A 20,987-nucleotide genomic window follows, 5' to 3' on the forward strand; every position below is an offset into this window, starting at 1 on the left:
TTAAAAGGCAAACAATCTAAGGTATTTTTAAAAGTTAAGAAATCAGAAAAGCCACTCAATTTTTAAAAGAAAGAGTTCTAAGCATTAAGCAATTAAATTTAAAAATTAAATTTTAAACAATTTAACATGAAAATTGTTTAAAATTTAATTAGAGGTAGAAATAAACATACAAAAACTATAGAAATTACTTCATGTATTATCTCCAAACTTTCTGTACAGATCTTAAGATGCCAATTTTTAAATTTATAAATTCTCCCTCTGGCATTAATGGATAAAGAAATGATTGGAAGAAAACACAGCAAGAGAAATGAGGACATTAAGGGCATTCAAATTTGGCATTTTTTTATGGCATGGAAAGAAAGAATCAAAACAAAATCTAAATAATGCTTTAATGAAGCATTGCATGCCTGTGGGCGGAGCACATGTACAAATAACATTTTAAATCGCCGTTTAGAATAAGATCAATCCATGGAAAAATCAGAAAATTTATATTGCCTAAGCTTATTATAAAAAAATGCCAGATTAAACAAGAATCAATATTAGGTTTTACTTGTATAGGACTGACATCAAATAGTATAAAGATTCTATTAAACATATAAATCATTAATAAATTAACAGAAAAAATAGAAATCTTATACGGAAGAAAAACAATAAAATTCAGTTAGATTGCATCTTAATTGGAATCAACATAAATGTAACCAAATAATTTGCGAACATTCTAAGCTCTCCAAAATTATGAATTGAACCGATATAACATATTTAGAGGAAAGAAGTATGAGACTCAATGTCAAGATGGAAATTGCAGATTAAATGAATATATGCCTACATGCATCAGTTGTAACTATAATGCTACAATATAATAAATAATTACACAATATAATGCTATTATTATATGAAATAATTAAGTTCAGGTCTGAAAACACTCCCTTTAAATCTATTTCCAAGCCTTTTTGAATGTATAGGAGTTAATTCTAAGTTGAGGTTGCCATCTCTTTTTGGGGGGGGGGTGTCTTCTGTGCATGCTTAGAAGCCAAGTTTCCAGCACTGTGCAGGTATTGCTATCCTGTTTTTGGCTTTTACTTTTTTTTGGCACTGCGCATGCGCATATGCGCAAAGTGCAAAGCGCAGCCATGCAGTACAGGAGGAAGCAAACCAATAGCAAGGTACATTAGAACCCACCCCTGGCTGAAAGCATTCCTAACATCATTCAGAAAAGAGTCTGTCCATTGTAAAAGTATTACTTTTAATCAGCACTCAACATGTGATTACTATTAATACTCATTCAATCTGCAAAAAAACCACCCGCTTTGGGAAAGACTGAAGTGCCCAAACAAATCTGTGAAGAGCATATGTACTATACTATTAAAAAAAGGAGAGCCACAATTGATGTGGTACTGTGAGTGTTGTGTGCTGAAAATGATTGCATAAGTTTACCAACATTGTCCCTGATAAACCTAGTGATGGCTAATAACAGCAACTCCTCTGTGAATATTTATATATCATAGAGACTAGACATATCCCTAAATGTAGGAAGTATCTTCAACATTTTAATATGCTTACAAATATGAGAGGCAAGAAGTTTGAGTCAGAGTCTTGCAAAAAGGCAATGCACATATGATAAAATCTAATTTGAGTATGAACAAAGGAAGAGAGGAAGGAAATAATGTAACTTTGCAGTAAAGAGAATGGAACAAATACGGTAAATGGATTGGTAAAAATTTGACTTTTATATTTATGCTAAATGTATGAATACATATATAATTACATATGAAATACGACCCATAACATAAAATGTGGCAAGTAATGGCAACTAGGTATGTGTAAAAAACTTGCAATTTGGCTTTAAATGATTTTAAAACAGTGAATTATTTATCTTTCTCACAAGTTAGAAAATGGCAGGCTTCAAGAACAAAACCCAAGGAAGGCACTAATGATGATAGCATAATACAGAACTTGGAAACTTTCCCAATTCTGCTGAACCACAACTTTCAAGAGCATTAGCCATAGGGAGCCCTGCAGCAGTGCACTGAATTTAGCCCGTCGAGGAAATTGGGACACTTTAACTGGCAAAATAGTTTGTCTGTCTATCTGTCTTGCACACCTATTTCAGTTCTTTGTCAAAAATAACAAAAGTGCTACCAAAAAAGCAATAATTTCGCTGCTAAACATTTGGAGGTACAATTTAGGAATGCACTGAAGGCAACAGTGGGTTGCTCCTGGTTCAGACTGGTTCCAAGAACAGGTAGCACTGGTGATGGGAGGGTCCGCCTACCCTCCCAGGACGTTTCTGCGCATTCAGGAACCAGTAGTAAAGTGTTTTAGAACCCACTGCTGACTGAAGGACAGAAAAATGGAGCTGGTATAAAAATATAGAAAGGCACATTAAAGCTGTTATAGCATAGCATTTGATCATAGGCAGTGAAGCCAAATAAAGAAGGAAGTAACACATTTTGATATGTTTGCATTTTGGAGGAAGTTTGTTAACAATAAATATATAAAGCCCAAGCACCTTTATGGGAAGACCAATATTCAAGTAGCATAGTTGCTTAACACATGACTAAAGAATTCCCACTTGGTATTCTTAGATAAATATTAGTGTTATCTCAGTGACTAAATATAATTCACTTCAAAACCAGTATCAGAGATGAAGATTTTAAAATATCTCTAACAAGTCACCAATGCCAAGAATTCCTGAAACATCTCAAGCTTTAAGAGTGTTCTTCCAGACAGTAGGAAGTCTTTATACTAATTTCTCCCTAAGGCATATAGTGGCTTTCTTATAGAAAATTCTACAGGTGCATTTTCTGTGAATGATTTAACATCGGCAAGCCCATTCCACAGGACATCAGGCACTTGCTTCTTGTATTGTCTCTTCTTCTTATCCCAAAAGAACCTTTTGCATCCTGCGTGCAGCAACAATGGCTTCATCTTCTGAATCAGATTCACTCTGGGAATTAGAACTCTGAGATGCAGAACTGTAAGGGGAAGAACACTCTGGGGAACAAAGGTAGTGCATCAGTGGAACGCGGTACTTCCCACAGAAGTCGACAAATTTTATATGGCGGACACAGCTGTCAAAATAGACTCCTAAAAAGAGAAGAAAGACTGTTTTTACAACAGTTGGCGGTTATTGTAAAATCATGTTTCATAGTCTACTTTCCTATCTTGTTATGTAAAACCTGTGTTTTAAGTGATTAGGTCTTTAGTTTATGACAGCTCTCGTTTGAGGAGATCTATGGCTGGCTGATTGGTTATAAAGCTGTCAGCTATTAGCTCTTTAAACATATCACTAGAGTAGATGGGACTTATTCCAATCCAGTTATACTTCTTTGAAAGGTGCAAAAATTAAATTAGGTTTCAGATTGGATTGAGCAGAGAATAAAAACCTATCCACTCGCGAGGAAGGAGGAGGCCGAGGAAATTATTGAGGCCACATGGAGACCATATGGAGTCTGTATGGCGCTGCTGAGGGGTTGGAGAACTGGAAGGACCTAGAAGTGCTGTCTGGTGGCTAGTGCCGGTTGGTGGCACCAATCCGGCACAAAAAGAACCTGGGGAGTAGAACTATTATGCCCAGGACTCGAACCCCCCCCCCCGCCCGGAACACTGAACTTCTTGAATTCACCTTTTAGATCTTGGTGACCTGATGACATCATTGCTGACTTGATTATGAATTTGATCTACCTCCTATTTTTCTTCATAATTTATAATTAATACTTTGTACTATTTAGAGTAATTTTAGAGTGATCGATATTAAGTATTAATTTTTAGGGTTGTATTTATTGGTATTGAAGTTTTAACAATTAATGTTTTAGTTAATTTATTGGTGGGGGTTTTAATGATGGATATCTGGGGTGAGTGGGAAGATATGCATGGGATGGGTGGTTGGGGTGGGTGGAGTAATATGTATGAAATAAATGGGAATAGCATGAATGAGAACAGTCTACCTGGCGACGGAGGGGCAGGAGGGATGAGGGTGCCTATCTCTGGGGTGGCAGAGGGCCAGAATATTCCGGTCTTGCTGGGGAGAGGCAGGTATGGCGGAAGCCATGGGGCGAGCTGTTCCAAGGGAAGAAGGTAACAATACTTGAAAGCGATCCCTCGTTCCGGCCCCATGAGCTCAACCCGGGGTACTGGTGACGAGTGTAATCCGGGCCCTGGGCTCAAGCTGCTGCTACTCAATGCCAGGTTGGTGGTTAACAAGGCTCTCCTCATTCGGGATCTGATCTTGGATGAGGAGGCCGACCTGGTATGTGTGATTGAAACCTGGCTAGACTCAGAGGGAAGAGTTCCTCTCTCTGAAATTTGCCCAGCCGGGTTTCAGATATGGCATCAGCTGCAACCCCAGGAAAGGGGGGTTGGAGTGGCTGTAAAAGCCAAGGAGACTCATTGCTCCAGAGATTGCGGGCTGCGAGTGCCTCATGGTGAAGTTGGACTTAGGGGTTCAGGTGGGCTTGTTCCTCAAGTACCTTCCTCCCAGCTACCTGTCAACAGCCCTGCCTGTGCTGCTCGAGGAGGTGGCCAGATTGGCGGTGGAGTTCCCCAGACTTATTGTCCTGGGGGACTTCAATCTGCCGTCATTCGGCGGTTCCTCTGGGTTAGCACAGGAGTTCATGGCCACCAGGACAGCCATGAACCTGACTCAGGTAGTTCGGGGACCGATTCATGAGGGGGGACATGCACCCGACATGGTATTCCTCTCGAAGCAATTGATTAATGGTCTGAGACTAAGGGGCTTAGAAGGGTTGCCTTTGTCATGGTCAGACCATTTTCTACTGCAACTTGATTTCCTGGCTCCAATCCTCCCCCACAGAGAGGCGGAACCGATTAGGTGGTTCCACCCCAGATGCCTGATGGACTCAGAAGACTTTCAGAGGGCGCTTGGGGTTATACCAGATACACTCATCCACAGCTCGGCAGTCTCTTGCCATGGCCTGGAATAGGGCTGTGACGGAGGCTCTTGACTGAATTGCGCCGTTGCGACCTCTTTGTGGCACTAGACCCCAGAGAGCTCCTTGGTTTACCGAGGAGCTCCGGGAGTTGAAATGCCAGAAGAGACGTCTAGAGAAGCGATGGAGGAAGAGTAAATCCGAATCCGACCGAACACTTGTAAGAGCTCACATTAAGACTTATAAAGTGGCACTCAAGGCAGCAAGATGCACGTATCATGCCACCTTGATTGCACCAGCGGAATCCTGCCCGGCCACTCTTTTTAGGGTGACCCGCTCCCTTCTGAACCAGGGGGAAGTTGGGGAGCCCTTGCACAGCAGTGCCAAGGAGTTTAACTTGTTTTTCGCTGATAAAATCACTCGGATCTGGGCAGACCTCAACTCCGATTGGATAGCCGTGTCAGCTGACGAGTCAGTCGAGGTGACTGGGGCCCGTCCTTGTCCATCTGTCTGGGAGGAGTTTGACTTGGTGACACCTGATGAAGTGGACAAAGCCAATGGAGCTGTGAGTTTCACCACCTGCTTACTGGATCCGTGTCCCTCTTGGCTGGTTTTGGCCAGCCGAGGTGACACGGAGCTGGGTCCAGGAGATTGTCAACGCTTCTTTGGGGAGGGTGTCCTTCCTGGCTCCTTACAAGGAGGCACTTGTGCGCCTCCTCCTCAACAAGCCTTCCCTGGACCCAGCCGTGCTTAATAACTACCATCCAGTCACCAACCTTCCCTTTATGGGGAAGGTTGTTGAGAAGGTGGTGGCACTCCAACTCCAGCGGTCCTTGGAAGAAGCCGATTATGTAGGCCCTCAACAGTCAGGATTCAGGCCTGGCTACAGCATGGAAACTGCTTTGGCCGCGATGATGGATGATCTCTGGCGGGCCCGGGACTTGTCCTCTGTCCTGGTGCTTCTTGACCTTTCAGCAGTTTTCGATACCATCAACCATGGTATCCTTCTGCGCTGACTGGAGGGGTTGGGAGTGGGAGGCACTGTTCTTCAGTGGTTCTCCTCCTACCTCTCTGGTCAGTTGCAGTTGGTGTTAGTGGGGGGTCAGAGGCCGACCTCTAGGTCTCTCCCTTGTGGGGTGCCTCAGGGGTCGGTCCTCTCCCCCCAGCATACTGATGATACCCAGTTATACATCTCCACCCCATGTCCAGTCAGCGAAGCAGTGGAAGTGATGTGCCAGCGCTTGGAGGCTGTTGAGGTCTGGATGGGTGTCAACAAGCTCAAACTCAACCCTGACAAGACGGAGTGGCTGTGAGCTCTGTCTCCCAAGGACAATTCCATCTGTGTGTCCATTACCCGGGGGGAGGGGAATTATTGCCCCCCTCGGAGAGGGTCCGCAACTTGGGCGTCCTCCTCGATCCACAGCTAACATTGGAACATCACCTTTCGGCTGTGGCGAGGAGGGTGTTTGCACAGGTTCGCCTAGTGCACCAGTTGCGGCCCTATTTGGACCGGGAGTCACTGCTCACAGTCACTCATCTCCTCATCACCTTGAGGTTCAACTACTGCAATGCTCTTTACATGGGGCTACCTTTGAAGTGTTCGGAAACTTCAGATCGTGCAGAATGCGGCCGCGAGAGCTATCGTGGGGTTACCTAGATTCACCCACGTCTCTTTCAACACTTCGTGGCTTGCACTGGCTGCAGATCAGTTTCTGGTCGCAATTCAAAGTGTTGATAATGACCTTTAAAGCCCTACATGGCATCGGACCAGAATACCTACGGAACCGTCTTCTGCCGCACGAATCCCAGCGGCCGATAAGGTCCCAGAGTTGGCCTTCTCTGGGTCCCGTCGACTAAACAATGTCGTCTGGTTGGTCCCAGGGAAAGAGCCTTCTCTGTGGTGGCCCCGGCCCTCTGGAATCAACTCCCCCCAGAGATTAGAACTGCCCCCACCCTCCTTGTCTTTCACAAATTACTTAAGACCCACCTGTATCGCCAGGCATGGGGGAATTGAGACATAGAAACATAGAAACATAGAAGTCTGACGGCAGAAAAAGACCTCATGGTCCATCTAGTCTGCCCTTATACTATTTTCTGTATTTTATCTTAGGATGGATATATGTTTATCCCAGGCATGTTTAAATTCAGTTACTGTGGATTTATCAACCACGTCTGCTGGAAGTTTGTTCCAAGGATCTACTACTCTTTCAGTAAAATAATATTTTCTCATGTTGCTTTTGATCTTTCCCCCAACTAACTTCAGATTGTGTCCCCTTGTTCTTGTGTTCACTTTCCTATTAAAAACACTTCCCTCCTGAACCTTATTTAACCCTTTAATATATTTAAATGTTTCGATCATGTCCCCCCTTTTCCTTCTGTCCTCCAGACTATACAGATTGAGTTCATTAAGTCTTTCCTGATACGTTTTATGCTTAAGACCTTCCACCATTCTTGTAGCCCGTCTTTGGACCCGTTCAATTTTGTCAATATCTTTTTGTAGGTGAGGTCTCCAGAACTGAACACAGTATTCCAAATGTGGTCTCACCAGCATTCTATATAGCGGGATCATAATCTCCCTCTTCCTGCTTGTTATACCTCTAGCTATGCAGCCAAGCATCCTACTTGCTTTCCCTACCGCCTGACTGCACTGTTCACCCATTTTGAGACTGTCAGAAATCATTACCCCTAAATCCTTTTCTTTTGAAGTATTTGCTAACACAGAACTGCCAATACAATACTCAGATTGAGGATTCCTTTTCCCCAAGTGCATTATTTTACATTTGGAAACATTAAACTGCAGTTTCCATTGCTTTGACCATTTATCTAGTAAAGCTAAATCATTTACCATATTACAGACCCCTCCAGGAATATCAACCCTATTGCACACTTTAGAGTCATCGGCAAATAGGCAAACTTTCCCTACCAAACCTTCCCCTATGTCACTCACAAACATATTAAAAAGAATAGGACCCAGAACAGACCCTTGTGGCACACCGCTTGTAACCTGACTCTGCTCAGAATACTCGCCATTAACAATAACTCTCTGATGTCTATGCTTCAGCCAGCTGCAAATCCATTGAACTATCCAGGGATTAAGTCCAATCTTCACTAATTTATCTATCAGCTCTTTATGTGGAACCATATCAAAGGCTTTGCTGAAATCCAGGTAGGCAATATCCACGGCACCACCTTCATCCAACACCTTTGTGACATAGTCAAAGAAATCAATGAGATTAGTCTGACATGATTTGCCTTCAGTAAAGCCATGCTGATTTGGGTCCAATAAGTTATTGTTTTTTAGGTGCTGATTTATCCTCTTTTTGAGTAGAGTCTCCATCATTTTAACTACAACTGATGTCAAGCTAACTGGCCTGTAGTTACCAGCTTCTTCTCTACTGCCCTTCTTGTGAATAGGCACAACACTGGCCATTCTCCAATCCTCAGGAACTTCTCCTGTTAACAAGGATTGGTTAAACAAATCAGTCAGGGGGGTAGTAATGACAGATCTGAGTTCTTTAAGAACTCTGGGGTGGATGCCATCTGGACCCATTGCCTTATTTATCTTTAATTGTTCAAGTTCTTCTAAGACATCGGCTTCTAAGATCACTGGAGCTGAATCCGTACAGCTGGAAGCAATGCTATATCCCTCTATAGTATTATTTTGTACGGTGTCTTTTGAGAAAACTGAACAGAAGTAGCTATTGAAATGGTCAGCGATCTCCTTATTCCCATTAATGCATGTATTATTCCCGGTACTAAGTTTCGTGATGCCGCAGTTTTTCTTCTTCTTATCACTAATATATCTGAAGAAGGTTTTATCCCCCTTCTTTACAGATTTGGCAATTTCTTCCTCTTTTGAGGCTTTAGCAGCATATATTATCTGTTTCGCCTCCTTCTGTCTCATTTTATACACCTCCCTATCAGCTATACTTCCAGACTCTTTATACCTCCTATAGGCAGCCTTTTTTTCATTGACTATAGCCCTTACATCATTGCTAAACCATAGCGGTTTCTTCTTCCTTTTACCTTTAGTTATTTGTCTTACATACAGTCCAGTGGCTTTTAAGATGGCCTTTTTTAATACAGTCCACTGGGTGCTCGCTCCTGCCATTTTATCCCTCCCCTTTAATTCATTTTCTAAATATTCCCCCATTGCATTAAAATTTGTTTTTCTGAAATCCAATACTTTGGTTGCATTATAGGATTGCTCACAATTAGTTTTTACATCAAACCAGAAACATAGATGGTCACTGCATCCTAAATTTTCTCCCACCTTGACATCTGAAACCCAATTCCCATTCGTAAAAACTAAATCTAGAATATTCTCCCCTCTAGTTGGTGTCTTAACCAGCTGTGCCAGAGCTGCTCCTGTAAAGGCCTCTACTATATTCTTACTTTTGCATGTAAGGGCACTGGGGATATTCCAGTCAACATCAGGCATGTTGAAATCACCCATAACCACAATATCTCCCTTTACTGCCATTTGGGTAATTTCATCCACCATCTTGTTGTCATATTCCTCGGATTGCCCTGGAGGCCTATAGATCACCCCAATTCTAATGACAGAACCTTCTTTATTTTGCATGCAAATCCAGAGAGTCTCTAGATCTTGACATGTATTGTGAATTAGTGTTGTTTTTAGACTTTCTTTAATATAAATGGCTACTCCACCTCCCCTTCTCTCTATTCTATCCTTCCTATACAGTGTATATCCTGGTATGGATATTTCCCATTCATTAGAATCCTTAAACCATGTCTCAGTTATGGCAACCAGGTCCAAATTATCTCTATATATTATGGCCATATCTCCCTCAGGCTTCTATAGTTTATGTATGGTATGCTTGTGTTGTATGGTTTTTAAATGATGGGGTTTTAGATGCTTTTTAATATTAGATTTGTTTACATTGTCACATTGTTATTATTATTGTTTTGAGCTGCCCCAAGTCTCCGGAGAGGGGCGGCATACAAATCTAATAAATTATTATTAATTATTATTAATTTTAGAAATAAATACCATTGAATTTAATGTAAGCCATGTTTACTGTACAAAAAAAACCCTATCTCTCCATTTTCTCACTCTGAGGAATATTAATGTTCTTTGTTCCCTGTCTCTGAAGAGTTTTATCTCCCATTGCTGTTACATGAGAGCACATTGTATCAGATTACAGACAAGTAAATGTGGCTGGCCGTTGAAAAAAAGTGTTTGGTAATGTACAAACCCAAACTGAAAACTTTTGTAAAATGTTTGACAAAATAATAATGTTGCAAAAAATGTCTAGATGCCAGTAACTGTAGTTAAGACACCTTCACAAAAGAAATTTGATTTGAAAATGGCAGATTCTGTGAAAGAGACTTACAGACTTAGAAGTGACTGAGGGCATTGCACATGCCTTCCTGAAGTTCAGGCCTGCATTTCTTTACAACAGTAGAAAACTAGCTAAAAGGTAAGTGATCAAATGGTTTCCCCTAAAGACACTGAAGGAGATTGGGAATAGATTTATCATACCCAACCCAGAAAACAATTTCATCAGGACTTTTTTGGGAAGTTATTATTATTATTATTATTATTATTATTATTATTATTATTATTATTATTAATTGGATTTATATGCCGCCCCTCTCCAGATTGACTTTGGAGAATTGATTTATTATATTAAACTGGATCACGATAAAAGATGGTATTAAGAAACAAACCTAGATATTTCATTCAGGACAAATCATAATTATTTGTTGGGATTATCCGGTATAAATAAGAAGCTTGGTAAACGTTTTACAAGTTGAACACCATAAGAGTTTGTTAACAGACGGTTTTGAAATTTTACTCTTGCCTTTTTTGTTGTTGTTCTACCTGTTAACTATTTTGCCATTAATATGGTAGATAGCTGACAGGTTAATAATTTGCAAATAGAATTAGAAGTTTAAAAATGTTTTTGGCCTGTTTTGTAAGGGATGGGAAACTAATATTGTTGCAGTATATTTATCGGTGTTCAACAAGGGGGGATAATATGTGTTTGTGTCTTTTTTAATGCAACTTTTTAAATGTTTTCTTTTTTTTTGTTCTTGTTAAAAATTGTGTTTTGTATTTTAACTTTTTAAAATAAAAATAAAAATTACTGAGTTATTTTGATTTTTAAAATTTTAAAGTTAGCACTTAGTAAAAAAAAATCCTATTAAAATAGTTCCCCAAATGTCTTGAAAAAAGTGCTTTTGATTTCTAAACTTAATCTTCTCTTAAAAGCAGAGAAAATAATGTACCTCCACACTTAGGATTAGGACAATTGCTGCCCAGACTCAAATATCGAAGGAGATTTCCTGGGAGATCACTAGCAATATAAGGAATATTGCGAGTTTTGATAGTGCGTCCAGCCAGTTCTTGGAGGCTTGGAGGATTGTAGGTCAGTTCACGGACAAACCTCACAACCAAAGGATTCCCACGCAAACTCAGTTCTTCAAGCTGAACTAGATTCAGGATTTCCCGAGGAAGATATGTCAGTAAGTTATTATGGAGACTAAGAGAGCGAAGTGAATGTAACCTGAAAGTGAGAGACAGGAAAAATTATGATAAGACACTACCATCAGGTATATTAAAATGAGCAACAAACCCTCTTTCAGGATGATAGATGTTATTTACCTGTGAATTAAACAATGCACTTCCCTAATATGCATAATAAAACTAATAAAAATATGAATACACAGAATGATTTCTCTGTGGAAATATAGAATGTTTCTGCATTTTCTGAACACACTATATTCCTTATTAATTTTTAGAGTAATGAAACTGCTTTTAAAAAACTCAGTAATTAAAAAACACACTTTTAAAAACTTACTAATTAAAAACACAGGTCTAATTTATAATACAGTGTTCCCTCGCTTTTTGCGGGGGATGCGTTCCGAGACCGCCCACGAAAGTCGAATTTCCGCGAAGTAGAGATGCGGAAGTAAATACACTATTTTTGGCTATGGACAGTATCACAAGCCATCCCTTAACACTTTAAACCCCTAAATTGCAATTTCCCATTCCCTTAGCAACCATTCAGATTATTACTCACCATGTTTATTTATTAAAGTTTATTAAAAAAAATATTTATTAAAGGCAGACGAAAGTTTGGTGATGACATATGACGTCTTCGGGTGGGAAAAACTATGGTATAGGGGGAAAACCCACAAAGTATTTTTTAATTAATATTTTTGAAAAACCGTGGTATAGACTTTCCGCGAAGTTCGAACCCGCGAAAATCGAGGGAACACTGTATACCAAAATAGGACCATATGTGTGGCTCCATTACAAATATATGTACTTTTGAGTGGTAGCAGATTAAGAGGATTATCCTGATTAAACTCATTAAATACAGCAATTTTATCAAAGGAGACAAAGCTGCTGGACAGGCACAATCTATTTGCAAGAAAGTTTCTATTTTCTTGCTATTAACTTTAGCATGAAAATCCAGACATTTACCAACATGCTGTTTGACAATCTGGTCAAAAACCTTATCTACTGTAGATATCAGATTTGTAATTTTCAAATCCTCAAAATGGATTTGCCTCCTCCAGTATTCTAGGATTTCATATACCCTTCTGGAGTTCTTAAAGATTACTAAGGCTGGTACTGCAACCACTTCTGCAAGTTTGTCCAGTACAGTGCTCTAGAATGTAAACCAACAGATCCTGAATTTGTTTAAATTACATGTAATCATCATTTAGTAACCACAATTGGGACCATCTGCTCTGATGTTGGGCAATCAATCATTATATGGGAAATCACATCACTGTGAATATCAGGCACAAGCAACCAGAACCAATTGTGAATAGTTACAAGTGCTCTACCCAAACAGCTGATACATTTCCTTGCTTACTCTTGTAATTTCTTTCTCTCCAAACTTTCTGCTCTGCAAGGGGGTTGGGGGTGGCACAGGACAATGTATACAGACTGTAATGATAATTGCATGACTGAGGGACATGAAGATCATCAATGTGGCACTGGTCAAAGTTTGGGGGTGGGTTTGACCATGGAAACCAAGTGGACACTGAATGAGGCAGTGGGTAAGCAAGTCTAAGGTGTCTCTCTCTCTCCTAAATTAACCTTCCCTCATTCCCCTGCAGTATAATCACCAGTTAGCGCTAGAGAGAAAATAGGCATAAAATAGGAGAAATTTTGCCTCTTCACTGGTATGCATTATTGATTCACCACTTTCTTTTAAAAGTGCCTTGTTTTACTTTCATTTCTAATGTACATTAAAAACCTTTTCTTTCTGATAACTACATATTGAGTTTTAGCCTTTAGTTCCTATGGTTTGTTGAAACCACTAGTTCTCTGATTATGTTTTCTTCCATTTTCTGTAAAATTTTGCTTTTTATCTGAAGTATTTTAGATAAATTTCTCATAAAATTCAAAGATACACACCGGTATCTTTGAATTTATCCTGTTTTTATGTTTCCATCTTCCTGAAAACTTTTTTCTAGGAATTCAAACCAATGGATCTGATACACCTTCCTTTGAAGTTCATTAAAATCCATTTTTGACGTTCAGTTTTTAGGTAGCCCTTCTCAGCTGCTCCACTAGATATCACGAATTCAAGGAAAACATCAATTTCAATATATTTGATTCTGTGTTTTAGCTACACTATCTTTTTATTCTCATTTGATATCCTCCTGATGAGACTGGTGAGATTCCTTCTCAAGTTTTATATCCTATCTCTGTATCCTATCTCTTCTCAGCAGTCATTTCTAAAAATAGCAAAAGCCCTTGTCAAATTCCTGTTTATTTTCCCTATTTGCTTGCTTAATAAATGTGTACAAATTGTTCCCACAATATAGTTGCATTATTCAAATTAGTATCTTAATTGATAGTTCTGTGGAAAATAGGATGCAGATAGTCCTTGTTTAATGACTTCTTCCTCAGAAACTGTTCAAGCTTCAAAGTTATAACAAAATGAAGGAATGTTATGACTAGTCCTTGAGGTCTGCTCATCCCATCACCTCCATAGTCATGTAATCATATTCTGGGTGATTGGCAAACCACTTACATTTATGATGGTTGCACTGACTCAAGGTCAAATGAATGCAACCTTCCCTGAAGGCTTCCCAAAAGAAAACTTGGTGGAGAAGCTGGCAAAGAAGGTCACAGGTTGCTTGGGTAAGTCTCTCCCACCTACACACTTCACACAGCCCCTCTGCACTTGTGCTACATCTGCTCAGCTACTTCCACACCCTTAAACAATCTTCCCAATTGTTCCACTATACTCTTGCTACACTCTTGCTATGGTTACCTGGCAACTCACACATAATTTTTACCTGACAGCAGCCATCTCAAGTCCAGTTGTCAATTTCCATCACATGTATACCCTCCATGATCCTTACAGCACTTGTGTGTTGCATCTCCATGGCTATTCATACATCCAATTTCCCACTGAAAGCAGCAACTTACCTGCTTATGGCCTGCTTACAACCCATCTAGGACTTACAAAGAGTTATTTGCTCAACAAGCCACAATCTTCCTTTAAATAATGGCAACAGGGACTGCATGGAATGAATTACACTTTCTCATCCTTGTGAGATTGTATTATTATATAGAAGATATTCTTCTTTTATACAAAAACACTTCAAAAGAAAATATTATCAGATTTTTTAGACAACTAAATTTAGGACAGATATTAGAAAGAGTGTCGTGCCTAGAAATACTCACTGTGCCAACTGAGGTGGAATACTCTGTATCCTGTTATCACAGAGGACTAGGTAATTTAGTGAAGACAGGTTTGCTAACTCTGGTGGAATGGAAGTAATGAAATTTCCTCCAAGATACAAAAATTCTAAACTGAAAGAGAAACAAAATCAATATATAAACTTTGCATCCATTTCTGACAGAGTACTGATTCAGCATGTAATTTAGAACATAAATCCTATCTATCTATCTATCTATCTATCTATCTATCTATCTATCTATCTATCTATCTATCTATCTATCACAAAATGATTGTGATAAAGAAACTTTAATAAACAAATAAACTTGAAAACAAAGGAAAAGGAATGATTCATCAGGTTGTTTCTCCAGATAGGTTCCTTCATTTAAAAAAATGCTATCAGGAAAATAATAATAGACGATGAAAAATATTTTTCCTCCCTCTCCAAACTCTGATATGTGCCTCCCAAAAAGAATTTCTCTCTGCTAGACAGTTGCTGAAATCATTCAGAAACAAATCAATACTCAGCAAAGCTTTACAAAGTCCTCAAAGCAGCAGATGTCTGGTAAATGTAAGTTATGAAACATGCATTCTGTAGTCATGAAGTGAACCCAGTCTTTGTATTCCAATTTAGATACAAGTAAAGGAGACATAGTTTGCATTATGACACATGGTTTGTCATTCCTTTCCCAACCTGCCCCTTTGAAGATGTCTATGATTAAAGCTATATTACAGGAATGTAGCAGAAATCTGGATTGATATATTTCTGATTGGTCATCATCCTATTTTAGAAGAGGTTTCAAAGACAATAAAATGCCCTGCCAGTTGGCGGAATGAGACATGTAAGATGCCAGAGTGCCTTTCATCTCTTCCTGCATTTATGTCTCTTGAAGGATTTGGGAAGAGTCATTTGACACCTGATCTAATAATGTCAATGGCACATTGACAATATTGATTTCGGGCAAGTATGCTTTATTTACCTCCAGAAATATAAAAATATAAAAAGAAAAAGTCATGGTTGGGCCAAGGCTATTGAAACCCTAAGCGAGCCTAGAGAGGCTTATAAAGCTTATTGGACTTATTCTGAGTTCCATTTAGATTACAGTTGCCCATGTTCAAATTATAAATAAATGGTTTTTATGCATCTTCAGTATGTGGGAGAAACAGAACTTTGATCTTGAAGTGATACAGAGTATTTTTTCCTTATAAGTACATTCTGTCTGCATAAAAGCTAACTTGGTGAAGCAATTGGTACAAGGTTACCTATTAAGTTTCATAAATGAATAGATTACTTAAACATAGGTCTCTAAATTTTGTGTTAGAGTGTAGTGAACTTCATGGCAAAGCTTAGCTCTATCAACTATTCTTTAATAATTAATAGTAACAATACTTTAATAATAAACACATAACCACAATGCTTGGAAATAGTATGCCTCTAATACACAAAATTAATTAACCAGGTAATATTCAGATTTACAGATTAACAGAGTAGGAAGGGACATTATAGGTCAATCAGTCCAACCCCCAAGCCCATGCAGGAGACCCTACACCATCTCTTCTTGAAAGCCTCCTGTGATGAAGCTCCTACAACTTGCAAAGGCAAGCTGTTTCATTGGTTGATAGTTCTGTCAGAAAATTTCTCCTTATTTCTAAGTTGAATCTCTCCTCGATCAGTTTCCATCCATTATTCCTTGTCTGGTTGTTCAGGTGCCTTGGAAAATAGCTTGGCCCCTTCCTTTCTGTGGCAGTCTCTCAAATATTGGAACATTGCTGCTATTTTGTCTCCCCTGGACCTTTTCTTCACTAAACTAGCTATGCCCTATTCCTGTAACCGTTCTTCATGTTTTAGTCTCCAGTCCCTTAATCATCTTGGTTGCTCTTCTCTGTACTTTTTCTACTCTCAACATCTTTTTTTTAGTGTGGTGACCAAAACTGGATGCAGTATTCTAGGTGTGGTCTTACTAAGTCTTTATAGAGTGGTTTATTTATTTAGCGTATGGCAAATACATGGACTTATAGCAGTTCAAATTTTAATGTCCAGTCACTCAGCCATTTAAGGACACGGTGCTCTATGTTGAAAAAATCAGACATTGGGCCAATGTAAGCTCTTGATGGACATTTAAACGCAATGAGTTGGATATTTTGTTAAGGAGCACCACAGTCATACTGAGAGATAGAGACAAGACCCCACTTAAACAATGAGTCCTGGCAGACACCATGTTGGGTACAGATCCTGTTCAGATTTGACCAATGGTGGCAAGGAAGGTCAAAACCTGGAACCTTTTATAATGCTAGTTTCCTTCCGCATGATGCATCCTAGATAGCACGGAAGTGTGAACCAAACAACTAGCAACAATTGGCAGCCAGATTACATTGAAGAATTGGCAGTTAATGACAGTTGGCAATTAGACATCTTTATAGAACTCCTGGCTCTCTAAATATATGGCAAAGGATAAACAAAATGGGTCTTTTCAGGCCTAAAGGACAAGACAGATTGGGACATTGTCACAATATGGAGTGGTATTAGTATCTCAATTGATCTTGATTGTATCCCTAATGCAATTTAGGATTGTGCTAGCTTTTTGGCTGTCACCATACACTGCTGGCTCATATTTAACTGATTGTCTACTAAGACTTCAATATCCCTCTCAGTCACAGTCTATATGTGTACTTTGGGTTTTTCTTGCCTAAATGTAAGACTTTTCTTTACATTGAATTTCATTTTGTTAGAGCCCAGTGTTCAAGTCTGTCAATGGTGTTAGCTATTCCTTCAAGTTAGTATCATCCCTAATTTGGTAAGCTCCCATTCTATTCCCTCATCTAAGTCTAATATGAAGATATTGAAGAGTACTTGGCCTAAGACAGAATCTTGTGGTATCCCACTGCTTATTTCCCTCCATGTAGACATAGACCCATTAAGGACTACTCATTGAGTACAGTTTGCCATCCAGTTACCAATTCATCTGGTAGTAATGCTATTTATTCCACTTTTTTCTAGTTCAACAAGTAGATTTCTCATGCTTAAAGGCAATGCCTGCCACACCTTCATATCAAAATGGAGAATACCAGCAGAAAAAAGACAGTAAGAAAAATGCATTGACATGACTGCACCTGCAAATCAGGTATAAATAATTAGATTCTAAAAGAAAACGGAATTGTGCAAAATATTAAACATATACTTATCAAATATTATTTTTAACATTATTCTAAAATCATTTTCAAGAGGATGTTGCACTATTTTGTCTAGCTTTACAGAACCTCTTAAATATATATAGCAAACTGATATTACTAAGAAGAAAGAACATTGGAAACTACAATGAGAGATTAGAAGAGATTAAACAAACTGTCTCTGGGTTGAAATATTGACAATGGTGATTAGAAAATAAACGGACTAAAATGATGACAACTGGAGCAACTGTATTTGAACTAGAAGCTAGGCTTCCAATTGCACATTTGCACTCTTATTCCTGAGACATGTCCTCCCCTTCGCAGATTTTTTTTACTTGAGTGTGTCATGATTCTATGACTGGGATCCTTGAAGAATAAAAATGCCTGAGAACTGGTGTGCACACTCAGATCCATTATGCTCCCAAGAACCATTGTTCATGTCCCAGGCTTCTTATGATCCGATTGATATTTCCCATTTTTTGCTTTTAAGTGTAATGCTTTATTTCCAAAATAGCATAATAGAGGAAAAAACTTATTGTGACTGAACATTCCTAGCATTATGTAAAGCAGATAGTAGAAAATAAAAGTAAATACTGTATAAACTGGATAAAGCCCCCTCATTGTTTTCTTACAAGGCATTTATATGTACAAAATTAAAATCACAATATTCATTAAATATACAGATAAAGGGAAAATACAAAATATAGATTAAATAAAATAAATTTGGTCTAAATTGGCCACAAATACATTTCCCTGTCTGTTGAAAAAGAATCATTTTCAACCCTTAGTTCCTGAAGTGAGGCTGTGTTTTTCAATTGAAATGTGAAAATATAGAAAAGAGGAAGAAACTTAGCTTTTGCATTTCACTGGAGAAAAAATGATTCAGGGTAACAATTTTGTAGATGGCCAAATTAAAGAGTCATTCTTTGTCAAGTGGACCAGGTGTTTACTTGGCTGATTTTTGCAGCCTTATTTGGAAAGAAATCATCACAAAAACAACATACTGTATATGATAGAAAAAAACCCGTGCTCTTTCTAATGAAATAAAAATGGTTGAGAGAAAACAGAGAGCAACAGAAAAAAAACGTGCTCCTTCTGATGAAGATGATTGAAGATAAGGAAACAGCTCTTTGTTTTCTCACCTTCAATCACCTTCATTTTTATTTCATTAGAAAGAGCATATGTTGTTTTTGTGATGGTTTCTTTTCAAATAAGGCTGTAAAAATCAGCCAAGTAAACACCTGGTCCACGACAAAGAATGACCCTGAAATTTCCAAATAAAAGATTTATGGATTTATTTTTAAGCTACAATTCTCCCACAACCAAAGCCTCTTGTGAATAAAGGGGTCAAAACAAAGTGCATAATCTAATATTGTATCTTTGTGTGTATGTGTGAATCTATCTAGCTATAACATGGAGCATTAAGTGATGGTAACAATCCAATCCATTCATAAATGAAACTAAAACTCAATTCTCAAACTCATCACAGGGACATTTCTGAAACTCTTATATCAAATTATAAACTGAAGTTAAAACTAGTGTTAAAATTATCTGAAAAATCGCCTACTCCCCTACTGTATTGTTTGCCCTACATTCTTTTGCAGATCAGCAGATTGTATATTTATAGTTAACTAATATTATGAAAAAAGCTGTTGCTTGTAGTTGAAAAACACAAAACCTTTTGAATAGCCTGAATTAAAAAATATATGAGAAGATCTATTTTTCCACCTAAGCTATTCAAAGAATGTTGTATTTTTATACAAATATTATCTTTGCGTGGTTTGATACTTTTTAAAGCCATTCAAATATGTTGTATTAAGTGGCATTCAACCAAAGCTACAAAAAAAATTCCAGATGACTGCTAAATGTCCATGAAGGACAGGGAGAACTCTCAGCTCTGTGCTGCCAACTATTGGTTACCTATATTTTAGCAGTCCACAAGTAATCTAATATAAAAGTTCTAAATAACCCAATACAGTACTGTAATTGTAATTTATTAAACTTATCATATCAATGAAACAAAGAAATTAATAACAAAACCAGTAAAAGATAAATATGGCAATGAAGCGAGACCAATAGCATGCTTGAAGAAGCAAATAAATTCATTTTTTGTTCAAGAGACTACTGGGAGTTTATGTATGGAACAAGCCCCAGATTATCAACCCTGAAAAGAAAATAGCGAATGAGCTGATGATGCCCCATTTGAAACCAGTAGTATAAAATCAGCGAGTCCTCCTTAAAAGACGCGTTGACTTGACTGAAGCAGAGCTCACATTTCGAGGAACAGCAACAAGCCCCGCGTTTTCTATCGGAGGGTGGGGGGTTGGTGCACCTCCTGCAAAATGCAGCCTAAGCTTCGGTTCGGAAGGTCTCCCGAGGCCGGCTTCCCCGGGGGTGGGGGGCGCATGGCCTCTTTTCCGAGCCGGCTCACCTGCTGAGCTCCTGGATGGCGGGGGGGATGCTCTGGAGCCGGTTGCTCCCCAGGCTGAGGCTCTGGAGGCGGGAGAGGCCCAGGAGCGAGGCGGGGAAGTGCGTGAAGCGGTTGCCGCTCAAGTTGAGGACGCGCAAGGACCGGCCGAGGGGGGCGTCGGCCAGGCCCTTCGGGAGGGACCCGCGGCACCCCAACCGGTTGTTCTTGGCCAGCAGCGTGTGCAGATGCGCCAGGTCCAGCAGCTCCGGGCCCAGCACCGACAGCCCCGTCCCGCTCACGTCCAACACCTCCAGGGCCGGATACCACTCCCCGAGTCCCGCGGGCAGCTTCCCCGCCGGGGACAGCCAGGACGGGGGGACCACCAGGCACCGGGAGGAGTGCTCCGCGGCGCCCCTCGGCCGAAGCTCGCCTTCCTCGCCCGCTCCGGCTTCGGCCTGCCCTCCTTCCTTCGCCATCTCGTCGAGACCGAGCCCCGGAACTTGTGTGCGACCGCACTCGCGGGGGCCCTGAGTAAGCAGAACGCAAGGCCGCGCCTGGGCCGCTTTCTCCTGCAAGCAGTCGAGACTTATACAGGTTCCCGGGCTGCTCCCGCAGGAACGGGCTGGCCCGCCGACGGAGGGTGTTTCTGATTCGGCTTTTCCGAGGGGCGCCCTTGAGCTCAGGGGTCCAACGTGCTGGTCTTTGGCCGGCGCATCTTTCCCAACACCGGTCGACGTGTTTCCCCCTTGCAGTGTAAATTTGATGTTCAGTATGTGTTCCATTCAGGAACTATTGAATTTTACTTTTATTTTTTTTGTTTTAGCAAGTGACTTTCTCATATTG

General features: G+C 39.7%; 2 protein-coding genes across 2 annotated transcripts in view; one reads left to right on the forward strand and one right to left on the reverse strand.

Annotated features, from left to right (window-relative positions):
- CFAP91 (cilia and flagella associated protein 91) overlaps window positions 1–20,987 on the forward strand; it is a 514,242-nt gene that overhangs the window by 234,422 nt on the left and 258,833 nt on the right. The gene's annotated exons all lie outside the window — the stretch shown is intronic.
- Window positions 373–20,732, reverse strand: LRRC58 (leucine rich repeat containing 58). Its single transcript, XM_070741781.1, has 4 exons — window positions 20,166–20,732; window positions 14,572–14,700; window positions 11,145–11,422; window positions 373–3,087 (listed from the first exon to the last, which is right to left on the reverse strand). The coding sequence occupies exons 1-4, from the start codon at window positions 20,618–20,620 to the stop codon at window positions 2,879–2,881; spliced, it is 1,071 nt and encodes a 356-aa protein (XP_070597882.1). The 5' UTR covers window positions 20,621–20,732; the 3' UTR covers window positions 373–2,878.

The sequence above is a fragment of the Erythrolamprus reginae genome, chromosome 2 (assembly GCF_031021105.1).
Source record: "Erythrolamprus reginae isolate rEryReg1 chromosome 2, rEryReg1.hap1, whole genome shotgun sequence".
In the NCBI taxonomy this organism is placed as follows: domain Eukaryota; kingdom Metazoa; phylum Chordata; class Lepidosauria; order Squamata; family Dipsadidae; genus Erythrolamprus; species Erythrolamprus reginae.

Excerpts from the sequence above, each read along its gene's own strand:
- LRRC58 (XM_070741781.1), bottom strand. The coding sequence starts at position 20,620 with ATGGCGAAGGAAGGAGGGCAGGCCGAAGCCGGAGCGGGCGAGGAAGGC. Across the intron at positions 14,701-20,165 it reads GCCATCCAGGAGCTCAGCAG|TTTAGAATTTTTGTATCTTG; the intron begins GTGAGCCGGCTC and ends TTTCTCTTTCAG. Across the intron at positions 11,423-14,571 it reads ATTCCACCTCAGTTGGCACA|GTTACATTCACTTCGCTCTC; the intron begins GTGAGTATTTCT and ends TCTCACTTTCAG.